Source organism: Rhinoraja longicauda, chromosome 29 (assembly GCF_053455715.1).
Source record: "Rhinoraja longicauda isolate Sanriku21f chromosome 29, sRhiLon1.1, whole genome shotgun sequence".
In the NCBI taxonomy this organism is placed as follows: Eukaryota; Metazoa; Chordata; class Chondrichthyes; order Rajiformes; family Arhynchobatidae; genus Rhinoraja; species Rhinoraja longicauda.
Genome location: NC_135981.1, coordinates 10,237,830 through 10,261,155, shown reverse-complemented (window position 1 = coordinate 10,261,155; position 23,326 = coordinate 10,237,830). Strand labels below are relative to the sequence as shown.

Below are 23,326 nucleotides of genomic sequence, written 5' to 3'. Positions count from 1 at the left end.
TACAATCTGTTTTACCGGAACCACCTTTTTACAGCAACATTAACACTGGTGTGGCTATGGCATGTTTAAAACAATCCCAACATCTCTATATATATATATATATATATATATATTATTTATTACTAAAACTCTCATCTTGTTTATTTGTATATATATTTGACTGTTTGTTCCCAAAATACTGCCAAAATGGTACCCGAAAGCATGACAATTTTAGGCCCACCTTACTCACCATTGTCCTAAGGTGTGCAGTAACATGTTTCGTTTAAATTGGTGTTATATTTTAAAAGATACTGACATTTTAAACTTTAATAAACCCCTTAAATCCCCTTTCCACTTGCCATGCCCAAGATGGCCACGGGGGCGGAACCCACCTGAGTGAAGGGAGTGGCGGCCAATGAGGGGGGGTGCACAAGATGGCCACCGGAGGCGGGACCCACCCAAGTGACGGGAGTGGCGGCCAATGAGGGGGGGTGCCCAAGAGGGCCGCCGGGCACGGGACCTGCCCGAGTGATGGGAGTGGCAGCCAGAGGGGGGGTGCCCAAGAGGGCGGCCGGGGGCAGGACCCACCCGAGTGACGGGTGTGGCGGCCAATGAGGGGGGGTGCCTAAGAGGGCCGCCAAGGGTGGGACCTACCCGAGTGACGGTAGTGGCGGCCAATGAAGGGGGTGAGGAGAGTGGAAGAGGCGGGACCTGCCTGTTGCTCAGCTACTAAAGAATTTTTGCAGGAGAGGTTTCGATGGCCGCCCGGGGCCGGGGTGAATGGCTCCCACAGGAGAGTTTTGGACCCAACGGGTCCACCCTAATCCAGTCTGCATTAAATTGCAGCATTTTCTCTACCACCTGGCACAGTCACGTGTCATTTTCCATGAGTTTATTATCCACTGTCTTTGTGTAAAATGGTCAAGTTGCAGTTTTACTCATGGTCACAGTATGGGAATTGTCATATGTTCAGAATCCCTTTGGCCCATTGTTCTTGTGCCCATTCTTTGATAGAATTACTAAGACAGCCCAGTCCCTTCCTCACGACCGTACAATTGTGTTTCCTTTGATGCGTGAAACCGAATCCTTGATTTAAGCCTTTATTAAATTGGCCGTAACCAGTTTCATGGCAGCAACCAGTTTCAGGCGGTGAATTTCAATTAATTACTCTTTATTTAGAAATAATTCATATCACCTCAAACCGGTTCTTTTGCCAATTTTGCCAGAGTTGTGAATCTGTGGAATTCTCTGCCTCAGAAGGCAGTGGAGGCCAATTCTCTGAATGCATTCGAGAGAGCTAGATAGAGCTCTTAAGGATAGCGGAGTCAGGGGGTATGGGGAGAAGGCAGGAACGGGGTACTAATTGAGAATGATCAGCCATGATCACATTGAATGGCGGTGCTGGCTCGAAGGCCCGAATGGCCTCCTCCTGCACCTATTGTCTATAAGTCAGGCTGGCAGTTGAGCTTCCTACAACTGAATCAGTTTTTTGGGAAATAATCATCAATAGTCCTTTTTATTCGGGTAGTTTCAAAATTAGAGCTGAAAGCAAGATCTCCCAATTATTAAGTTGGCAACTTCAGTAGGCAAAATAAGCCACAATGATTTGAATGTCTTGACTTTCCAGCAAGTTTCGAGACACTACGTTGAGGCTGGGCAGCCTGAAGAAAGCAACGGAGGGTCTTAATTAATGTATGAAAGCGAAAAAAACGCAGAGAAAAACAGGAAGCTGAATTTCATAGCTAAAACTGCAATAGTGCACCGTTTAATAATACTTAATACATGAAATTTGCTCTTCACAGATTTTGCCTGGTGCCTGATCCGAGCTGTTCACACTTAAGTTTTAGTTTAGATTTCTGTTATCTGCAGTGTTCTGCTTTTGTATGGAGAATTAATGGTGTAGAGTTGTGTTGTCCATTGCCATCGGCCACAGAGATTTTTCTAAGGTTATGGTCATCCAGATTATTGACGTCGTTGACTAAAGCAAAAGGCACTGGATGTAGGGGTAACAGTTTATACTTCATCTAATCAAACTTCACCTCCAGCATTAGCTTTTGTAGTATCAGTTCTCCTTTGGTAAACCCACAGCAGCGTCTAAATAAAATCGGTATCATCAAGGGTGAATTCACATATTGGATGGCAGGGTCCAGAGAAAGAAGGAGTAAACCTATTTTCAAAAACCTTAGAAGTATTAAAGCCAGAACCAAAGCGAAAGAAAAGGATGGTTAAATAAGTGAAGAGGGTTAAGGCAGCTGAACTAGCAATCTCAAGATTTTAGGAACTGCTAAATGAAATTGGTTTATTGTTGAAGTGAAGTAGAGGCAAATTACACTTTAAAAACATCCAAACATCAATTACTCGATCAAAGCTGAATCGCACAAATCAAATACTCACCAATCAGAGTCAGAGATGAGCTATCTGCCTTTTCAAATATAACCTGGGAATTGGCTACAGCCAGCCCTAGATCGATCTGGATTAACAAGACAGAAAAAATTCAAATGAACACGGTGATATGTAACAGCAAAACGTTAGAGCCAAAATAAATCATCTCAGCCATGATCACGGTGAATGGCGGTGCTGGCTCGAAGGGCCGAATGGCCTACTCCTGCACCTATTGTCTATTGTCTACTATCTAAGTGTTGGTTCTCTTTAATAAGAATCTCCCTGGGCATATTGCTCACTTCCAAAAAAAACTCAAAACCTTTTCAATTACCTGCCTTGACTAGATGAGTGCAAATGAAAGTGGTCTTCAGTACAAAGGCCCTGACCAATGACTTTAGAGGTTGAATGTTTGCTGTTCATTGATCCTTTCAGCCAAATTCACAAAAGATCACAATTTTAATGTTTCATCTTCACATCGTTTCCTTTTGCAACACAGGCAAAAAGCTGGCAAACCCCCTTCAATCACACTCTGCTTTCTTCAACTGACATCTCCAGAACGTCAGAAATTAAAGGATCAATGTGATCTAAAAGATGGTTAATCAAACACCCTTCGCCTGTGTTCACTTATTACCTGCTATGCTTAATTGTGCCTCTCTCTTCTAGCTTTCTCCCTGCCCCCACAATGATCACAAAACTCAAAAATCCCACTGTCACAGATAAGACTTTAATTTAATTTGCTCAAAGTGATAAATAGGGCAAGCGCACTGGTCCTCGGAAATTCCAAGGGCCCCAATTGGAATCTGTGCTCCAGAACTGCAAGTGCCTTGGCAAGGCATTATCATACAATTATTGTACCCGCTCTACTATCAATGCAAATAACCACCGCATCCCAAAAAGTAGATCAAATTAAACCCGACTAATTACCATCAGCAGCAATTTCCTAAGAGTTATTTTGCTAACAATAAAACCAATTTATTAATGGCGCAAAAGAACCATCAGAAAACTGGAGTGTTTTCACTCAACCTGGTAAGAAAGAAAACAACTTTAAAGGCCACTGGTGAAGACAGCAAGTTTGGCATTGCTAAATTAAAAGTAATATTCTTCTAATCCCATTGTATATCATCCATCCAAGATATTATCTCTTTTGTCCCCTTACAATTCATTGATTGATTGAAAGATACAGCATGGAAACAGGCCTTTCAGCCCACCAAGTCCACCCTGACCATCCATCACCCATTCACACCAGGATCCCCTTCTTCCCCTCCTTTAGCAGACTTCTGAAGTCATTCCATATGCTAGGGTACTATCCGATTCACCTCTACCCCATTGAGGACATGAGACTTTGTCTAAGGAACTGATGCGTTACAATGCAGAGAACTATATTCTGCACTCTGCATCTTCCCCTTTTCTCGATCTATTGTACTTGAGTTTGGAAAGAATGGATAGATGATATTTTGGGTCAAAACCTTTCTGCATACTGTTAGAGTAGGAGGGGAGAGAGCTGGGGGGGAAATTGCATTTGGTGCTCCTAACGTGACTTCCTCGTGGGAGAGGAAGTGTGGACTAGGCAACCATTTCGCTGGATACTTCAGCAAGACCTACTAGAACTCCTGGTTGCTCTCCAATTTAACTCCCCTTCCCATTCCTACAATGACCTTTCTGCTCCTTGCCCTCTCCACTCCGAGGGAGAGGCCACACACAAACTGGAAGATCAGATTCTCATACGTAATTTAGATACCCGACAAGTCAACAGTAGGAACATTGAAATCACCACCCCCGGTGCTCACACAATTCTTCCATCATCTCCCATGAACTTTGTCATCATGTTCCTTTCTCCTCTGCCGCAAGCTCATCTCTCACCCCTCCCATCTCCTAGCCCCCATTTTCTTTTTATCCCCCCCCCCCTTTCCTCTCCCCTCAATTCCTTTCAACCCATATCTCTCCCCCTGGCTTTACATTTCACTCCAATTCTTCTTTCTGTAGCTGACACTCTTTTGTCTCCCTTTCACCTCCAGCCTGCAACATTATCTCCACCCATCTGTTCATCAACACCCCCTCCCAACCTATATCCACCTATCGCTTGTTGAGCTTTTCCCCACTCCTCTATCTTTTTTCCAGCTTTCTCCCTCCCAATCCATCAGTCTGGAGAAGAGTCCACACCCCAAAAGTTGTCTGTCCATCCCTCCATAGATGCCGAATCCCTCCAGTAATTTGTTTTGCACTTCAATTCGGGTCTGTGGTAAGAATTGACAAAAGTTTGTTCTAAGAGACATTATGACACTTTAAACTTGTTTAGCATAGCCATGAGTAATAAATCACATCATCCTCAAAGGTGCAACACAATGTGTTTAATGGCTCCACATCCTGTACAAAGTGAATATGTGACTTAATATGCGACTATTTCCAACTTTTTTTCTATTACATTTTATTAAATATAATTTTTTCCACAGCCTAATTAAAGGTCTACGTTAAAATGCTACCTTCTGTTGCTTGTCAGAAGCCTGCTCGCCTTTCAGTATGCTGGGGTCCATAGCTTCAATGTCCTTCACCATTAACCCAAAGAGCTTGTCAACAAAACTAAACACAAGCTGAAAAGCAAAGGAAGAAATAGAAAGGGTTAATCATCTGAAAATATCAACTTCAATGTAAAATCTTGATTGGTGTTTGGTTCATGTAATACTGGTTATTTGGATACCATTCAAACCAATAGGTTTGGCATCAAAAGGCTACTCTGTTCAATCTCCTTATTACCAGCATCAGTCCACAGATACTTATAGATTGAAGTCATTATTAGGAGTGAAAACTGTAGATGTGAGGAAAGATTGGACTAGTTAAAATTGTTTTCTCTTAAATAGGGAAGGCAAAGCAGAAATTTAAACAAAGTGTATAAAATTGAAAGGGACCACAGTGGTAGAATTGCTGCCTTGCAGCACCAGACTCAATCCTGACTACAGGTGCTGCCTGTACAGAATTTGTACATTCTCCCTGTGATTGCATAGATTTTCTCTGGGTGCTCTGGTTTCCTCCCACATCACAAAGATGTGCAGGTTTGTGGGTTAATTGGCCATTGTAAATTGTCCCTGGTGTATAGGATACAACTAGTGTGCGGGTGATCATTGCTCGGTGCGGACTCGGTGGGCCGAAGAGCCTTTTTCCACACCATATCTCTAAACTAAACTTAGAATAAATTTGAAGGACCTATGCTTCGTAGCAGAGGGAGTGAAAAACCAGGGGGAAAAAGATTTTAAATGATTATTAAAAGGAACCCAGGTTGATGGCTCTTCTCCAACCAAAGCTCATATAATGAGCTGAATGCCTTCCTTCTATTTTGTAGACATCAGGGTTTTGTGATGGACCAAATGACACACAAGGTTAACAACAAGGACCCTTAAAATATTATGTACCCACTAACTTGTCAGCGAACAGATGAATGCATATATCCAACTAATGTTGAGTAATGATTAGGCATGTTTTTTGTTTGGTTTAACCAACATTAATTTTATTGGATGCACACATACCATCACAATGAGAATTATTTTACTTAAGAACCCACAAGTGGGCAGCACAGTGGCACAGCTAGTAGAGCCACTGCCTCACAGCACCAGAGACTAGTGTCCATTCCTAACCTTGGGTGCTGTCTGTGTGGTGTTAACACCGTCTCCGTGACAACTTGGATTTTCTCTGCATGCTTTGGTTTCCTGCAACAGTTTGGTGGGGCAGTTGGACACGCTACCTTGCCCTCAGTGTGCAGGCGAGTAGTTCAGAATTTAGGGAAAATTGATAAAAAGGTACCAATGTGGAATGAATGTAAATGCATGGTTGGCAGTCTGCGTGTACTCAGTGGACTGAAGAGCCTATTTGCGTACTGCATCTTTCTAGAACTTCAGATCAAGTATCCAAGAATCATGTCAATCTGACATACATCAACGGCCACAGAAACTGCTTTACCATCTTTTAATGGCATTTTAACATTGCAGTGATGCACAATGCTGTATTCTACAATATCACAAATTCATTATTCTTTAATTGCAAAGTTCACAAGACTTAGCAATTGGTTTTCCTTGGGTCATGCTATCCCAAGTCAGTTTCATCTGGCATTGTCTTTTCATCCAATGTACATTCTCAATTGCCAGGATGTAGCCCGACATATGCAATCACAGTAGCTAGGTATTAAACGGAACTTACCACAATACAAGCAGTAATTGCTGCCACAGGGGGATGTTGTTACCTAATAAATAGAAGCTGCAATGTTGAGAGAGGAGGTGGAGGAGCACCAGTGGTATCACTGGTAGAGAGGGCAACAAACAAAGTGTTGGCATGTTGGCATTGGGTACAAAAGTTGGGACGCCATATTACAACTGCACAAGAGGCTGGCAAGATCAAACTTGGCGATGCGTGCTATTGTGATCACCCAGCTTTACGAAGGCTATCATTATGCTTAAAAGAGCTCAGAAAAGATTCACAAGGAAGAAACCACAGGACTGATGGGAGGAGGGCTTGAGGTATAATGAGAGACTGGATTGACTGAGACATATTTTGCGTGGGTACAAAGGACCTCCAGAGTCTGAGCCAGCTACAGCTAAGAACTGACGGACTTTGTCAAAAACTCCAGTGCAGAGAAATTTCCAATACAAACCCTGTCTGCTCCTTTAAGCTGGAGAAAAATTAGACAAATTGTCCCCTTGAGGATGGTGTTTGGGCGACCTCCCTAACACAGCAATGAGTAACAAACTGAGGTGTGCCAGAGATCAGCACAGCGTCCTGGAATGAACCCGAGGCAACAACAGAGGGAATGATTGTGACCTGACCTGCCAGGCAAAGCATTCAGGCACAATGTGTGTCTGCATTTGAGGTCACAGGTCATATCTCACCGAGTACTCAGAATGCACTTTTCAGCAGGAACAAGGTCAGCAAAAGCTGGTTGTTTTTCAGTATATAAGAATTGTTTCAGACAAGTGGATTGAAGAAACTCACTAAATTTTGTACTTAATACTGCTATTGACATTATTTTAGAGATGGGAAGTGGAATTTTTCACAGGACAATTGAAAAGCATACTGAAGTCAGCAGTTCAATTTCCTGCTGGGCATTAATTTAACTAGAAATCCAGAAATTACCCCAATATTGTTCTACTTTCAGTAAGCTGATTCCCAATGCGCAGCATCTTTGTTGTGGTCGGGCAACTGAACACCCAGGAACAAAAGAGATTACAAAAAGTGGTGGACACTACCCGGTCCATCACAGGTACTGAACTCCCCACAATCGTAGAGATCAATAGGATGCATTGCCTCAAAAAGACAGCCAGCATCAAGGAATCACACCATCCTGTCCACACTATAATTTTTCCTGCCATCGGGAAGAAGGTATTGGTGTCTTAAAACCGTGACTTCCAAGTTCAAGAACAGCTTCTTCCCAACAACTATCAAGATCTTGAACACTACAAACCCCAACTAAACTATGAGCTACAAACAGTCTTGGTTGCACTAAGGACTGGGCTTTTTGCACTAATATTGTTTTTTTAAATTTAATGCACTTTTTTTTGTTTATTATGTTATCTTTTACTGTGTTTACAGAGCCGTTATGCTGCTGCTGCTAATTGTTCTGCTTTGACAATTAAACTTTCTTGATCATCTCAGCCTTTGTGCATGAATGTCATATTTAATCGGTTGACTGATGAATTACATTTGTTAGGGTGTGAATGGTGAAATTTCTCTTGTAATAAGAGAAACGTTTTAATCTTCCTGGAAGTGCAGATCTGCGTTCTAGCAGGAGAGATGAACAGATATAGAAAACAGAAGCCGAGGTAATCATTCAGCCCTTCTAAATACTCCACCATCTCTGTGATTTTAATATTATACCACTGCTCTCTCCCCGAAACCAACTTGATGCCTTTGGGTCTAGGAATTAACATTGTTTTTTTGAAAATATACACAAATTTGGTTTCTCCAGACTTCTGATAGCGAATTCCAAAGATTCACCACTCATTAGGTGAAGAAATTCCTCAAACTAGTCCCACATCTCACGCCCTGTACCTAAGACAGTGACTTCTCATTGTAGACACTCCAGCAAGGGAGATCATCATGCCCACTTCCAGTTTGTCTAGATAAGTCAGAATTTCTGCAAGTTTCAATGAAATCTCCTCAGATACAAGAATGCGTAAATCTACACAGAAGATGTCCAGAGTTGGATAAGGGTACATGTCCTGGTGGACTTGTTTTTGACATTCAACCCACAAAACACGCAGCAAATAACAAATGTAAACAAGGATTTTGAGGGAATCGCAGCTAAATTTATGTTTTAGTCAAAATTCCCCTAGATATTATTTTTAGATTTAGAAACAGGCCCTTCGGCCCACCGAGTCCACGCCGCCCAGCGATCCTTGCACATTAACATTATCCTACACACACTAGGGACAATTTTTAATTTTTTTTTACATTTACCCAGTCAATTAACCTACATACCTGTACGTCTTTGGAGTGTGGGAGGAAACCGAAGATCTCGGAGAAAACCCACGCAGGTCACGGGGAGAACGTACAAACTCCGTACAGACAGCGCTCGTAGTCAGGATCGAACCCGAGTCTCCGGCGCTGCATTCGCTGTAAGGCGAATTATTTCACTCAGACTCATACCTGCTGACTAGTTGAAAAAGCCTGGCTGTTGAAATGCTGAATGAACTCCGCTGCCATCTTGTCAGTGTCGTATGGGTTTGAATCCACATTCTTCTTCTGTAGGAAGTCAATCTCAATCGTCATGGTCCCAATGCACTGCTTTGTTTTGTCGAAGGTATAGGAGCTCACTGTAAATAGAGCAGTCACAAACTGGTCAAGCTGTCATGTTTTACAGATTTCCCTGTAAATACAAGCAGAAATGTCTATTCCAGGTATTTTCTTAAGTTTCACAGACAAGACTTAAGGCCACTCAACAGCATAGAGGGATAGTATTCTGTGAGGACTGCTCTCCAAACAAAATGTTTCCACACACCACCTAAGAAAATGTTTATATACAAGCTAGTAACAAAACAATTGAAATATTATTAACTCAAGAGATTATGAAATCCCAACAATTGAAAAAATTCAAAAAGCATTGCATGTACTTGGTCACGTAGTCATGCATACCTTGAAAGCGATTTGGTTGAGTTAGGTTAATTCCACTGATTAGTTTAGTTATTGATATGTCACTAACGATGCACCTTCACACATGGAAGCATTTCACACATAGGATTTGGGTAAGTCAGTCATCTTCTAAATCATGTCATTTTTCTCAGGCAATCCCCTGGGATTGTGGACAACTTGCTTCCATTTTTGTTTTGTGTGTTCCAAGGGGCAAGTGAGGATAAGGTGGAAACCACGAACATTTCCGCAGATGGGGCAGGTGGGTGGAGTGGTGTGCTCATCATCAACCTGATGGAGCAGGTTGGGGGGAGGGGGGGGTGGTGTACTCCTTCAGGTATTTATTCAGGGCCTCTACACACTGCCACCGAGATGTGGCCTCAGGGCTCTCAATACCATGCAAAATGCTTGTTCATCACTTTGAACGGTCATGAGCCAGAGATTCATAGAAGTCAATGAGGATGTTACAATTCTTCAAAGAGGCTTTGAGAACATCCCTGATAGACCTTAGAACGGTGTCTGTTTCAGAAAGCAGGCATACAAATAACATGGTCCACTCAATAAAGCCACATGAATGCAACCAAGACCTAATTGAGGTTATAGGCCCGGGAAAGGACTCCGACATCAGAGGGCTTACCCATCTGGTTAACTGAATGGATCTCTGTAAGCACCATCCATACAAACTACAAGAATGCAACAGTGATGATATCATGTCAGTAGAAACCACAAATGGTAATATTAGCTCAACAAATCATAGCTAGGTTTACTTAAGATTAACTCAACAGTAAATAAAAAGGTGAACAGTATAAAATATGGTCATATTACAACACCACACACAGGTGGTGAATGCTTCAAACAAATGCAAATATAATAAAAAGTAACTGCAGATGCAGACACGAAATGCTGGAGTAACTCAGCCGGTTAAGCAGCATCTCTAGAGAAAATGGATATGTGGCTTTTCGGGTTAGGACCCTTCTTCGGACAGATTGTAGAGGGAGGGAACTGGAAGCATGAAAAGATCAGGTAAAAAAGTACAGATGTATCTTAATTTTGTGCCTGGTCGACATCTTACCCGGTTAAACAAGATGGATTGAAAATAAGAACAGATTGAAAAGGAATGCAATGAAAGTTGGACAAAATGCCCCACTGTAAGAAATAGATTGTCTAGTAGACAAAACACAAGTAAAAGCAAGGAATGCAAAATTGCCAACCCTCTTTCTTGACCATCCCCCAACCTCCAAGACAAGTCAGTGCTGCAGGGCAGTTGTCCTGGGAGACAGTCATTTGAACCACAAAGATCATTCCATTATGAATACATCTTATTCACTGCCTGGACTAAACAATTTAAATATCTCAAAGATTAATGTCATTAAAACTTGTAGTACTTCAACACAAGAAAGCTAGATAATCATCTTAGGGCTGGACAAAGGCTGTGTTTAGCATAATTTCACTGAACCTGTCAGAAATAACCTGCATTCTTATCGTACCTTTGACATGGGGGAAACACACTAAGGTGTGACAGTGCAGCATAAGCAAAAATTAAGAATGCGAAATTAAAAATACTCAAAACAAAACTAAGAAAATTGATCCCATCATCATTAATCGATGGGTGCACCAACACAAACCATGGGAGCAGTTAAGGTGTTTGGTAAAGATGCAGTAAGTGGGTCTGAAATTGGTGTTATTTCGGTAGATGGTACTTGCATGATTCCACTCTGTTTGCTATAATAGTCTCTTATTATATTAACACCCTAGTATTAAACAAACATCTCCAATTGACTAAATGCCAGTGTTAAACAGTAATTTGTTAGTTTTCAAAAACATAACTGAGCACACGAAGGTGCAACTTCTTATATACAATTACTTACCTATTGTCTCTGGCATTATATTCAACACAAAGGGAATGACAAGATAAATAAAACATTATATTGATCAGACTTGACGAGTCCAAAACAGCTATGTCAACTTGGGCACCTGTCTCCAACAGGTTAGTATCAAACCTGCTGTAAACTAACAAATGTACAAAACTGGATAGCCCGATTCCTCAATCTAAGCATTAAATTCAGTGAGGATAAAGTAACAGAGCCCACTCAATCCTGCTGGTACCTACCCACTATTCAGATTTATTACAATTACTTTTCAGATAAATACAATAATAAACACAATTGCACAGAATTACTGAGGTAGTGCAAAAAAAAAAGCTTTAAACTGGAACATCAAAAAACCTAATAACCAAATCAGGTAAAGTTAAGAGTAAGTGTAAATGATAGCACCTCCAGGAAAGGGGTGCAAATGAGGCAATTAGTTCAGCAGTGGGGGATCTGTACTGACGTCTGGATTTCAAAGCATTCAAGTTCCTGTACTTTCTCCCAGAAGGTAGAAGAGAGAAAAGGAAATGGCCAGAGCGGCAGGCATTCTTGACGATACTTCCACCTTTACCTTGAAGGCGAGGGATGGAACTATAGGTTTATTTGATGCCGGGGGAGCTGTGGTCTAGAGTATTAAAACCCAGGGTGGGCAGGAGATATGCTGATGGTTTTGGAGAGTACATCCCTGAAAGTTGCGTGATATATAGTTGAGGATCGAATGCCATGTTGACAAAACTGCCTCACAGATCAGTCAGGAAGGTTATCAGGCTGCAGTTTATCAGCCAACATTCTGGACATCTACAGGTCATCCTTGGGTACAAGCCCAGATTGGCAATCTACCAGTTCCTGCAAGTGTGGCGAGATCGGTCTTTATGGAATTTTTTTTAAAAACAGCAAGCCAGTCCTTCAGCTCACCTGCCCTGCACTGACAATCAAGCATTCATCTACACTGATCCTGCTTTCTTCTTTATTTCCCTATCAACTTCCACCTGCAAACTTCCCCAAAACACAATTGCAACTATCTACACTATCAGTTTTCAGTTGCCAATTAACCCACCGACTTGCATGTCTTTGGCATCTGAGAGGAAACATGTGGTCACAGAGAGAATGTGCAAACTCCACATTGACAGCACCAGAGGTCAGGATCAAGCCCAGTTGATTGAGAGGCAAAGATGCTAACCAAGGTGTCATTGTGCATGTGTTCAATGTTAAATAGCAAGCACTCCATACTTTTATTTGCTCTGATTTATGCATTATGATGTTGCTGTGTTGCTACACTACCCGAATCCTCATCTTTCAATGAGACCACATCTGGAATTTGCATCGAGTGCCCAAGTTAATTCTCCAATGGGGAAAAATATGGATGAACCTAAACTGGCCAACCCTAAATACAATACCACAAACATGGACAATAAACTGCCCCCAAAATGTAAAATAGTTGAGAAAAATAAAAACTTGGGATACCTAAGCCACTCAGTGGGTGAAAAGAACCAATTTGTTCTATCCTTGTACAACAACTGGAATTCTGAGAAACGGGGAGCAGCACATTTACTGAAGATATTCCTGATTGCAAAAGCAGTGCAAACCCATTTAAGTAAAAGGCGTCCAAAACACAAAATGCTTAGCTAGATATAAATGTTGTTATTGAGGAAAGCAAGCCAGAACAGGAGGAAAAATGTCAGGAAGGAAATAAACCAGTAATGCACACAGGTTGAGCCCTGTTCAATTATTTTACATTACATTTTAAACAGCTTATCTAAACAAAATGAAAAATTATTATTACAATTAGGTCTACAATAAAATAACACATAGATGAATAAAAATAAAAGTATGCTTAACTGTCTAGAGGGCTTTGTTTTTAGTACACATTTTCTTGCATACAAAAAACATAAAAGTAAGCATAAAGCTATTTTGACATATAGCTCTGAGTTTGAACATGCTGTTTATTAGCCCTGGGTACATGCTATCCTGCTCGAAAAGAGCACAATGAAGATGAAGAAAAACAGCGTGATCCCATTGCATCTGGACATTTATCATCAATCTACATGCAATACCCCGAAAACAGGTGTTTAGAAATTTTTGCAAAGTAATTAAAAAGAAATAACTGAAATATCACATTTATATAAGTATTCAGACCCTTTGCTTTGACACTCAAAATTGAGCTTAGGTTCATCCTGTTTCCATTGATTATCCACGAGATGTTTCTACAACTTGACTAGAGTCCGCCAGAGGTAAATTAAATTGATTGGACATGATTTGGAAAGGCACACTCCAGCCTATATAAGGTCCCACAGTTGACTGCATGTCAGAGCAAAAACCAAGCCATGAAGACGAAGGAATTGTCCGCAAACCTCCGAGACAGGATTGTATCGAGACACAGATCTGGGGAAGAGTATAAAATAATTTCTGCAGCATTGCAGGTCCAGAATAGCACAGTGGCCTCCGTCATTCTTAAATGGAAGAACTTTGGAACGGCCAGGACTCTTCATAGAGCTGGCCGCCCAGCCAAACCGAGCAATCGGGGGAGAAGGACCTTGGTCAGGGAGGTGACCAAGAACCCGATGGTCACTCTGACAGCACCCCACAGTTCCTCTGTGAAGAAGGGAGAACCTTCCAGAAGACCAACTATATCTGCAGCACTCCAATCAGGCCTTTATGGTAGAGTGGCCAGACGGAAGCCACTCCTCGGTAAAAGGCACATGACAGCCTGCTTGGAGTTTGCCCAAAGGCACCTAAAGGACTCACAGACCATGAGAAACAAGATTCTCTGGTCTGATGAAACCATGATTGAACCTTTTGGCCTGAATGCCAAGCATCACGTCTGGAGGAAACCTGGCATCATAGCGACAGTGAAGCATGGTGGTGGCAGCATCATGCTGTTGGGATGTTTCTCAGTGGCAGGAACTGGGAGACTAGTCAGGATTGAGGAAAAGATGAACAGAGCAAAGTACAGAGAGATTCTTGATGAAAACCTGTTCCAGAGTGTTCTGGACCTCAGACTGGGGCAGAGGTTCATCTTCCAACAGGACAACGACCCTAAGCACACAGCCAAGACAATGCAGGAGTGGCTTCGTGACAAGTATGTGAATGTCCTTGAGTGGCCCAGCCAGAGCCAGGACTTGAACCCAATCGAATATCTCTGGAAGGACCTGAAAATAGCTGTGCATCGACGCTCCCCATCCAACCTGACAGAGCTTGAGAGGATCTGCAGAGAAGAATGGGAGAAATTACCCAAATACAGGTGTGCCAAGCTTGTAGCGTCATATCCAAGAAGACTCGAGGCTGGAATTGCTGCCAAAGGTTCTTCAACAAAGTACTGAGTAAAGGGTCTGAATACTTGTGTAAATGTGGTATTTCAGTTATTTCTTTTTAATTACTTTGCAAAAATTTCTAAATATCTGTTTTCGCTTTTTTATTATGGGGTATTGGATGTAGATTGATGATAAAAACAAAAGGATTTAATCCATTTTAAAATAAGGCTGTAACGTAACAAAATGTGGAAAAAGTGAAGGGGTCTGAATACTTTCTGAATGCACTGTAGATGATTCATATCTTCCCACGGATAATGAACTAACATTCAAATAAACCACCAAAGGAATTATTAGAGGATAGAAATACACAATATACTCTGTGACATGAGCATCCCGCACCGAGGATGACTTGTGCAGGAAGGAACTGCAGATGCTGGTTTACACCGAAGATAGACCAAAGTGCTGGAGTAACTCAGCAGGACAGGCAGCATCTCTGGAGAGAAGGAATGGGTGACTTTTCAGGTCGAGACCCTTCTTCAGTTTGAGTCCCGCTGAGATACTCGTGCATTTTGTGTCTACCGAGGGTGACTTTGCAGAACCAATAGTCAAGTTGGCCAAGCCTTGAAGTTGCTAGACTGCCCTTCAAGAGGATCAACAGTTTGGGCAAGCATTTGTCTTTGAGGCAGTATTGGAAAAGCACACGCCAAGCAGCTCATATAATGCAGGGTCAATTTCAATTAAATACTTCACTGGCTGGAGTTCTACTTGGCACAGAAGATGATGGCCATTGAGGTTCATCATCCGTACGGTAATGTGAAGACCAACTAACATTTGCTGCTTTACTTTTTTTTTAATAAAAAAAAGCATATTTTGATGGATGGGTCTTAAAGGGAACCTGGTAGACTTCCTAAGGTTATTTTTGTTCTAAACTTAAATCTGGACTGAGTTCAACTGACAAGTAGAATATAGAAAAACACGAAGACACTTGGTTTACAAAGCTTTAGCATTTAGTTATCATGTGAACACGCAAAGACGCTACTTCTGATAAAATACTAAAGGATAAAAAAGATTGAAGATTGTGAAATCAATTATTCTTGGCATTATCAACGTGTTAATTTAGGGTTATATCCTGGACATCTATTAAATGCTAACCATTAATTCAGAGTGAAGTTGAATTGAGGCAAAGGTTTTGTCTTGCTAAATGCCATCTTATAAATCTCAACTTCCCAAATGATCAACTGATGGCAGGTTATTGTAAGGAATGCCAATAACAGAAAGATGTCAGACTAAAACTCAGTTGATCCTTGAAATCTTTCAACTTCTTCACTTGCTGCACAAGAGCCCCCAGGGAGTACAGCATTCAAAGATACCATGAGCAAAGCTGTCTTAAAGGCAAAGCCTACAAAGATCTAAACTACAAAGTTGCCTTTTGATGCATATTACTGGAAAAGCATGGCCAGTTTTAAAGCAATAATTTATATTTTACATGGGGCCGGTGACTAAGCAAAAGGAAAAATAAATATTAAACTAAGGGATTGAGGTAGTCAGGGACCAGATTCAAAACTTAATAACAGGAAGTGTAGATGCAACCATCACCGCTCCAACAGGACTGACCATTGTCCAAAGAATAATCTTGTCCATGACAAATAGTTCACATCACTAGCACTATCTAATAAGCATATACAGCTTTAAGAGACCATTGGAAAACATAACATCACTCAACACAGAGTAATAAAATCCATGGGGATGACAGCTATAAAGGACATGCAGATTTAAAACCATTACCAAGCCAGTTACTGAACCTTTATTGTTGGACTGGAGGGTAGGGTATTCATTATTTTTGTACACAGATAGGCAACTGTCTGCCAGTTTCAGGGAAAGAGAGACCAGCACATTTCACTATAATTAATCACAGCAGAAGGGATAAAACACCTGCAGCTGCCACATAAAACTTTATCACTGGTCATCATTCTGATAGCCTGCAACGTATTTTTTTATAATTTACCATGAGATGATACATTAAAACCTCAATTGTAAAAGAGGATAATCAGAATCATGTTGGAAACCCCCTCAATCCGAACAGGAACAGGTTTCAGATCTGCATTGCGCACTTAAGGAATGCCAGAAACCACAGCAGCAGTGAATTATGCACCAGCTGCACATGATACTGTCTGCCACTTGGTGGCCTTAACTCACACTCTCCTCAATATTCTGTTGTAATTTTTCAAAACAGCACTTTCTTTATGTGGGAAAACAAACCGATGTCTAATCTAACAAATTATACGATTTGAACATCTCTGTAGACTTTAACTATATATATATCAATGGAATACTTCTAATGTTGAATATTATCCGAAGATATATCACAAAGTCCACTGAGCAAAAAACATAATAATTGAAGGAAGTGGTCTTTTGGCAGTGAAGGCATTTAAAGGAGTTGCAATGAGTGGGTGTGCACAATTCAGTTCAGAGCTTACTCTATCTATCTATGACAATATTAAAGTATGAAGAAGCATTAATTTGTGCATCTCTTTAGAGTTTAACTATATATATATTACTTCTAATGTTGAATATAATCACAAATAATGAGAATAGAGTATGTCATTGCGGTCAGATTTTACGAGCAAATGTGTAGAGGGCAGTATGCCAAAGATGATGATACCACATCAGTCTGAAGAAGGGTCTCGGCCCAAAACGTCACCCATTCCTTTTCTCTAGAGATACTGTGCTGTGAGGCAGTAGCTTTACCGCTATACCACCAGGTCTGCAACATTCAAGTCAAATGATCCCGAGCAGTACAAGCCTAAAGAAACTTGAAGGGTCTCGACCCGAAACGTCATCCATTCTTTCTCTCCAGAGATGCTGCCTGTCCCACTGAGTTACTCCAGCATTTTGTGTCTACCTTCAATTTAAACTAGCATCTGCAGTTGTTTTCTACACAAAAAGAAAGGTAATGTTCCTTCATGACTACAGTCCAGTGCCTCTGATATCCACCATCATGAAGTGCTTCACAAGACTGGTGATGGCACAGCATTAACTCCAGCCTGCCAACCACCATTGATCCACGGCAGTTTGCTTACTGTTGCAACAGGTCCACAGCAGATGCCTTCTCCCTGGTCATAAAGTTACCTCTGAAACACCTAGGCAACAATGCCTCCAACACTAAACTCCTATTTATCGACTACAGCTTGGCCTTTAACACCATAATCTCATCCAAACCGATCTCCAAACCTCTGGACCTAGGAATTAGCTGCATCTTCTGCCACAGAATCCTCGACTGTCTGATCCACACACTTCTGCAAGGATAGGTGACAACACTACCTCCACAATAACTCTCAACACTGGTACCCTGCAAGGATGCGTTCCTCAGTCCCCTGCTGTGCTCCCTCCTATGTTCCCTATAACACTCGCAACTCTAAAGCCAAGTTCGGTTTTAGTTCCATCTACAAGTTTGCAGACAACACCACTGTGGTGAGCCAAATCATGAACAATGACGAGACAGAGTACAGGAAGGAGATAGAGAACTTAGTGACCTTGTGCCAGGATAATAACGTCTCCCTCAATGTCAGCAAGATGAAGGAGCTAGTCATCGATTTCAGGAAACAAGCCCCAATCAATGGTGCAATGAATGAGAGCGTCAAGTTCCTTGGCATTAATATTCCAATGATCTGTCACAGCCAAGCACATTGATATGACAGACAAGGCAGCACACCAACACCTCTACTTCGAGACAAGTGGTGAAATTCACCATGTCTACAATTACTCTTGTGAGAGAGTTGGAAGAGATGTCAGGAATAGGGCAAAGATTGGCAAGTAGTGGGTGGGTATAGGTGAGGGGGGAATGATTGGCAGATAGGTGGAGAGAGTGACAGAGTGAAAGGGAAATAAAAGGGAGTCATATCAGGAAAAAAAAGAGGAAGGGTAAAAGTTAGTGCAGGAGTGAGGGATATGACTGGAAGAGGGCATGGGAAAGATGGGAGATAAAAGGGAAATATGAGATTCAGGGACGGGAGATAAGCGAATGGAGAAGGGACTAGATGGGGAACAATTGGTATGGGAATAGGAGGGGCTGTTGTAATCATTAGCAACCAGGAGATCCAGCAGGCCTTGATGGACAGAGCGCAAGTGTTCAGCGAAACCTGCGCACTGGTCTAAACTTGGTCTTGCCAATGTAAAAGTAGTCGATAGCACCAAATTCAATAGATGAGGTGACAGAGATGCACATGAACCTATGTCTCACCTGGAAGAACTTCTGGGCTTCCTGGATGCAAGTGAGAGAGGAGGTGTAGGGTTAAGTGATCCATCCCCTATGGTTGGAGGAGAAAGTACCTGGGGAGGGGGGCAGGTTTGAGCGATAAGAGACAAGCAAACCAAGAAGTTGTGAGGAGAATGGTCACTGCAGAAGTCAATTCCAATCTTAACAATTGTTTAAAGACAGTCTTATTGACTTGGAAAATTATTGGATTCCCGATGACTGTTTGGGATCACATATTTTTAAGTCTGCACCTATTTTCTATGTTTCTATATCACGCAAAGGTAGATCTGAAATTTAGATATACAGATCACTGGCGGCTCATAACTAACAAGGACGTCAATTAGTTTTAATCTTCTGCCACTTTGTTAAGTGCCCAGATTAAATGTGATATTTCCAAGACACAAGAGACTGCAGATGGTGGAACATTAAACAAAACAAAAACGTGTTGGAGGAACTCAGCGTGTCAGACAGACTGTCCAAAGAAGGGTCCCTACCCGAAAGGTTGCCTGTCCATTTCCCTCCACAAATGCAGCCTGACCTGTCGAGTTCCTCCTGCTCTTTGTTTGTTAAACACTTTGAAGAACTCAGCTGTGATTTCAGTTGCTACTGCGATCCATTTACATGCAGATTGCATTACATTTTGTTTCTATACACGAGAATTAATTATTGACAATTTTATGATTCAACATTCCTCTTGTTAACATTAACATTAACAGCAAAGCATCGTGTTCAACATCATATGTTTAACTAAATCAATGACATCAGACTCCCCAGATTATATAATTCCACACCATCGTTCATTGAGGACAGACTTGTTAAGATTTCCCCTCGGGCAACGAATGACTATTGCACAGGCTGACTGATCTTGTCACAGTGGACTGTTGAGCTAAAGGGCCGTTCTCTAAATCACCCTGAATAACACTGTCATACACATGCACAAGTACATGCACAACACGAAGGTCTTTTCCCCTCCTTCCCCAAGATGCCTTACAGATGAGTGGGGGTGGAGGCACGAGAGGGGAGAAATAAGTCACACATTCTACTCATTAAAATAGTTCAAAAGCTATTGGAAATGGAAAGAAAGAGCAGGTACCAGAATAACAATGAATGCTCGAAAGATACATTAGCTCCAGTTTAAAACAAAATGGTGCTTACAGAATTATTGCAGTTCACCAGACAATCTAATAGGCAAAATTATCACTGCTCAGTACAAATTCTAAAGGATGAATTAACAATTTGATGGACATTGCTACCCTGAAGAATCAACTAGGCTTCTATTTCGGTACAACTCTAAGCATCACTTCTATATGTTAAGGCAACAACAACGCTGCTCAAATAATAAATCAAACTGGAAAGTTGTTTAAACCGCCTGCCAGAATCGATAGACAATTAAATTCACACTGCAGCTCACTGAAGAAGGCTCATAAGAGCATGATGTCAAGGAGCAGACAGCTGCATGAAAGGAGCAGAACAAACCTTTACATTACAACCTTAAACACAAGTTGACCTTGCACTCAGTATAGTTTCAGTAACCAAACAATTCTCAAACCCAATCTAACACACCATGAACTTAGATTCAGAGTTGTGCATCATAGAGGCAGACCCTTCAAACCGCCATGTCTATGTTGACCATCATGCCCTCTATTCTAATCCTAATTGTATTAATTAATTCTATATCACTCCGCAACCTGCTCATTCATGTACCTGTCAAGATGCCTCTTAAATGTTGTTAATGTTCCTGCCTCTGTCACCTCATTCCAGATACCAACTACTCTGTTAAAAGTGTTCCCTTCACATCTCCTTTGAACCATCTCGCCTCTCATCTGAAAACTGTGCCCTCCAGTTTGACATCCCAGAGAGCCATATCTACCCTATGTTCCTAATAATATTTTTATACCACTATCATGTAATTAATGTCCCACATTATATCTATTAAGTCCTCCCACGTCCTTCCTACACCATGATCACCAGAACGGCACACAATACTCAAAGTACAGCCCTAACAACATTTTGTACAACTGTAACATGGCAACCTGTAACTCGCAAACCCAAACTCTTATACTCAATGTCTCTCATTATTGAATAATTTGCCTGACATCAAATTTATGCCAAAATTCAACTTTTTAAAATAACACTGACACATACATAGATGGTTTTAAATCCTCCCTTATTAAATTAATAATTTCCCCCCCATTAGCAACACAAATGCTTAATAAACAGCGGATGCAAAATAATCCCAGTTCTCCCACTGTCTTCACGTCTCCTACTACATCCTATCTTTGTCCCGCCCCCTACCCTGACATCAGTCTGAAGAAGGGTCTCGACCCGAAACGTCACCCATTCTTTCTTTCCTGAGATGCTGCCTGACCCGCTAAGTTACTCCAGTATTTTGTGTCTACCTTCAATTTGAAACCAGCATCTGCAGTTATTTTCCTACAAAAATTAAGTAGTGTTAGAATTAGGATACTGGCAACACAAATAGACAGGGATTATTGGTGCTTTGAAAATCGGCTCTCTGGCTGTACTAATAAGAACATATGCAACTTTCCAGAACCTATGCACAACTCCCAAATGATCTCACCTTATTTCCAAATTTGCATTTAAACCTTTCGCCATTGTTTTATAGATACACAACCCTACCTCTACTATCGAGTTTCTTTGGAGTTACACTACATACTTGGCTTCCACTATGGTCTGGTTTACATGGAATAACCAATCATTTATTGTATCTTTATTATTTGTTGTGTTATTGTGTTTAATGTGCTCGTGAAGCAGTAACAGCGATTTTATTGTTCTGGTCTTGGCTCGTATGATAATTAAACTGTCTTGACCGCAAAAATACAGCCTGCTTAACCTGCAGTGTTATTGAATCATATTTTTCAACATAAAAATGTCAAACCCTTCTTCTTCAAAGCTCCACAGCCTCATCCCTCTCCACTCCATCTCTTGCACATACTCTCCTGGGTCACCATCGCTATCTCACCACTTCCTTTCAAAGCAAAGGCAGGAATACTGAAGATACACAGCAGGTCAGACAGTCTCTATACAGCAAGAAACATTGATGCCTCAGATTAAATACGTCTAATTTGATTGGATAAAGATATTATTTACTGGGAAAGCAACTTCCAATATAGGTAGAGCAAATTCCTGCAAATCGAACAATACGCTCACTACCAGATATTCTAAAAAATACGAAGCTAACAGAATGATGAACATTGCCTGATACAGTAGTAGTCCCCCGCTCTTTGCAACTGCCACAGCCCTCTGTGTCTACAGACAGGGCAGATAAGGCTCCAATCCAATAACTCATCTGAAAAACGAGGTGTACCATTCCCTCAGTATTGCACTGGTCGGTTATCCTAAACCTTCTTGGTTAAATGTCTGGAAAAGAATGGGGTTGGAACCTACTAATTTGCAATCTTTACATTCAGGTGAATGTTTGTAAATGAACCAACAAAAGGCTAGGTACAGGATAAGGTGGTAGTCAGGAGACAAAATGGCAAAAGGAAACATAATGCAAGCTAAAGTAGATGGGGCTTGGATTAATCAAAGAATGGTGGATTTTGAAGGATAATTGGCAGCAAGAGCTAATTCGCTACCAACAGCTGCTGTCCAAGATAAATGGAAGTAGCAGTTTATAATATAAAATGGTTAGAATTTGTTCCAAAATTGCAGGGTTATTGCCATGACCATAACTGAAAGATCGGGTTCTATCGGCACGGTAGCGCAGCGGTAGTTGCTGCTTTACAGCGAATGCAGCGCCGGAGACTCAGGTTCGATCCTGACTACGGGTGCTGCACTGCAAGGAGTTTGTACGTTCTCCCCGTGACCTGCGTGGGTTTTCTCCGAGATCTTCGGTTTCCTCCCACACTCCAAAGACGTACAGGTATGTAGGTTAATTGGCTGGGTAAATGTAAAAATTGTCCCTAGTGGGTGTAGGATAGTGTTAGTGTACGGGGATCGCTGGGCGGCACGGACTTGGAGGGCCGAAAAGGCCTGTTTCCGGCTGTATATATATGATATGATATGATATTCAAGTTTTAAAAAAACTCTCTAAACCCCGTTAAAAATGTTCTGACCATGTCAGACCAATGTGCACCATTACACCCCCCCCCCCTCCTTTATTCACTTGTCCTCGTTCCATGTCTCAGCTTTTTAAATAGCAACCCTGGCTCCTATACAAAATACCCTATGTCATCAAGTACCACTTCCTCCTCACTTTTCTCACAGTAATATCCAAATTTAACCCAACAAAGAGGCAGGTGGCTGCTCAACAGCATCTTTGAACAGATGGTTGCAAGTAGCAGCACACCACCAAAGTACTGTGGCTGAGGGACACATTTTCATGTTTGGAGAGAGAAAAGGAGCAACAGCAAAAAAAAAAAGTATTGTTCCCACTTGCTCACAAAATGCTAAAACGTAAAGAATATTCAGATTTTAATTTGCACTTATCAGTCTGGCTAAGCATCCACAAAATTCCAAAG

The 23,326-nt window shown here is 41.4% G+C and overlaps 1 protein-coding gene across 1 annotated transcript in view; it reads right to left on the bottom strand.

The window, feature by feature from the left end:
• nsfa (N-ethylmaleimide-sensitive factor a) overlaps positions 1-23,326 on the bottom strand; it is a 157,160-nt gene that overhangs the window by 104,647 nt on the left and 29,187 nt on the right. The window contains exons 5-7 of the mRNA XM_078424925.1: positions 8,989-9,155; positions 4,842-4,949; positions 2,374-2,449 (exon numbers count right to left, since the gene is read on the bottom strand). Coding sequence (XP_078281051.1) covers positions 2,374-2,449; positions 4,842-4,949; positions 8,989-9,155 — 351 coding nt within the window. The remainder of the gene's footprint in view (positions 1-2,373; positions 2,450-4,841; positions 4,950-8,988; positions 9,156-23,326) is intronic.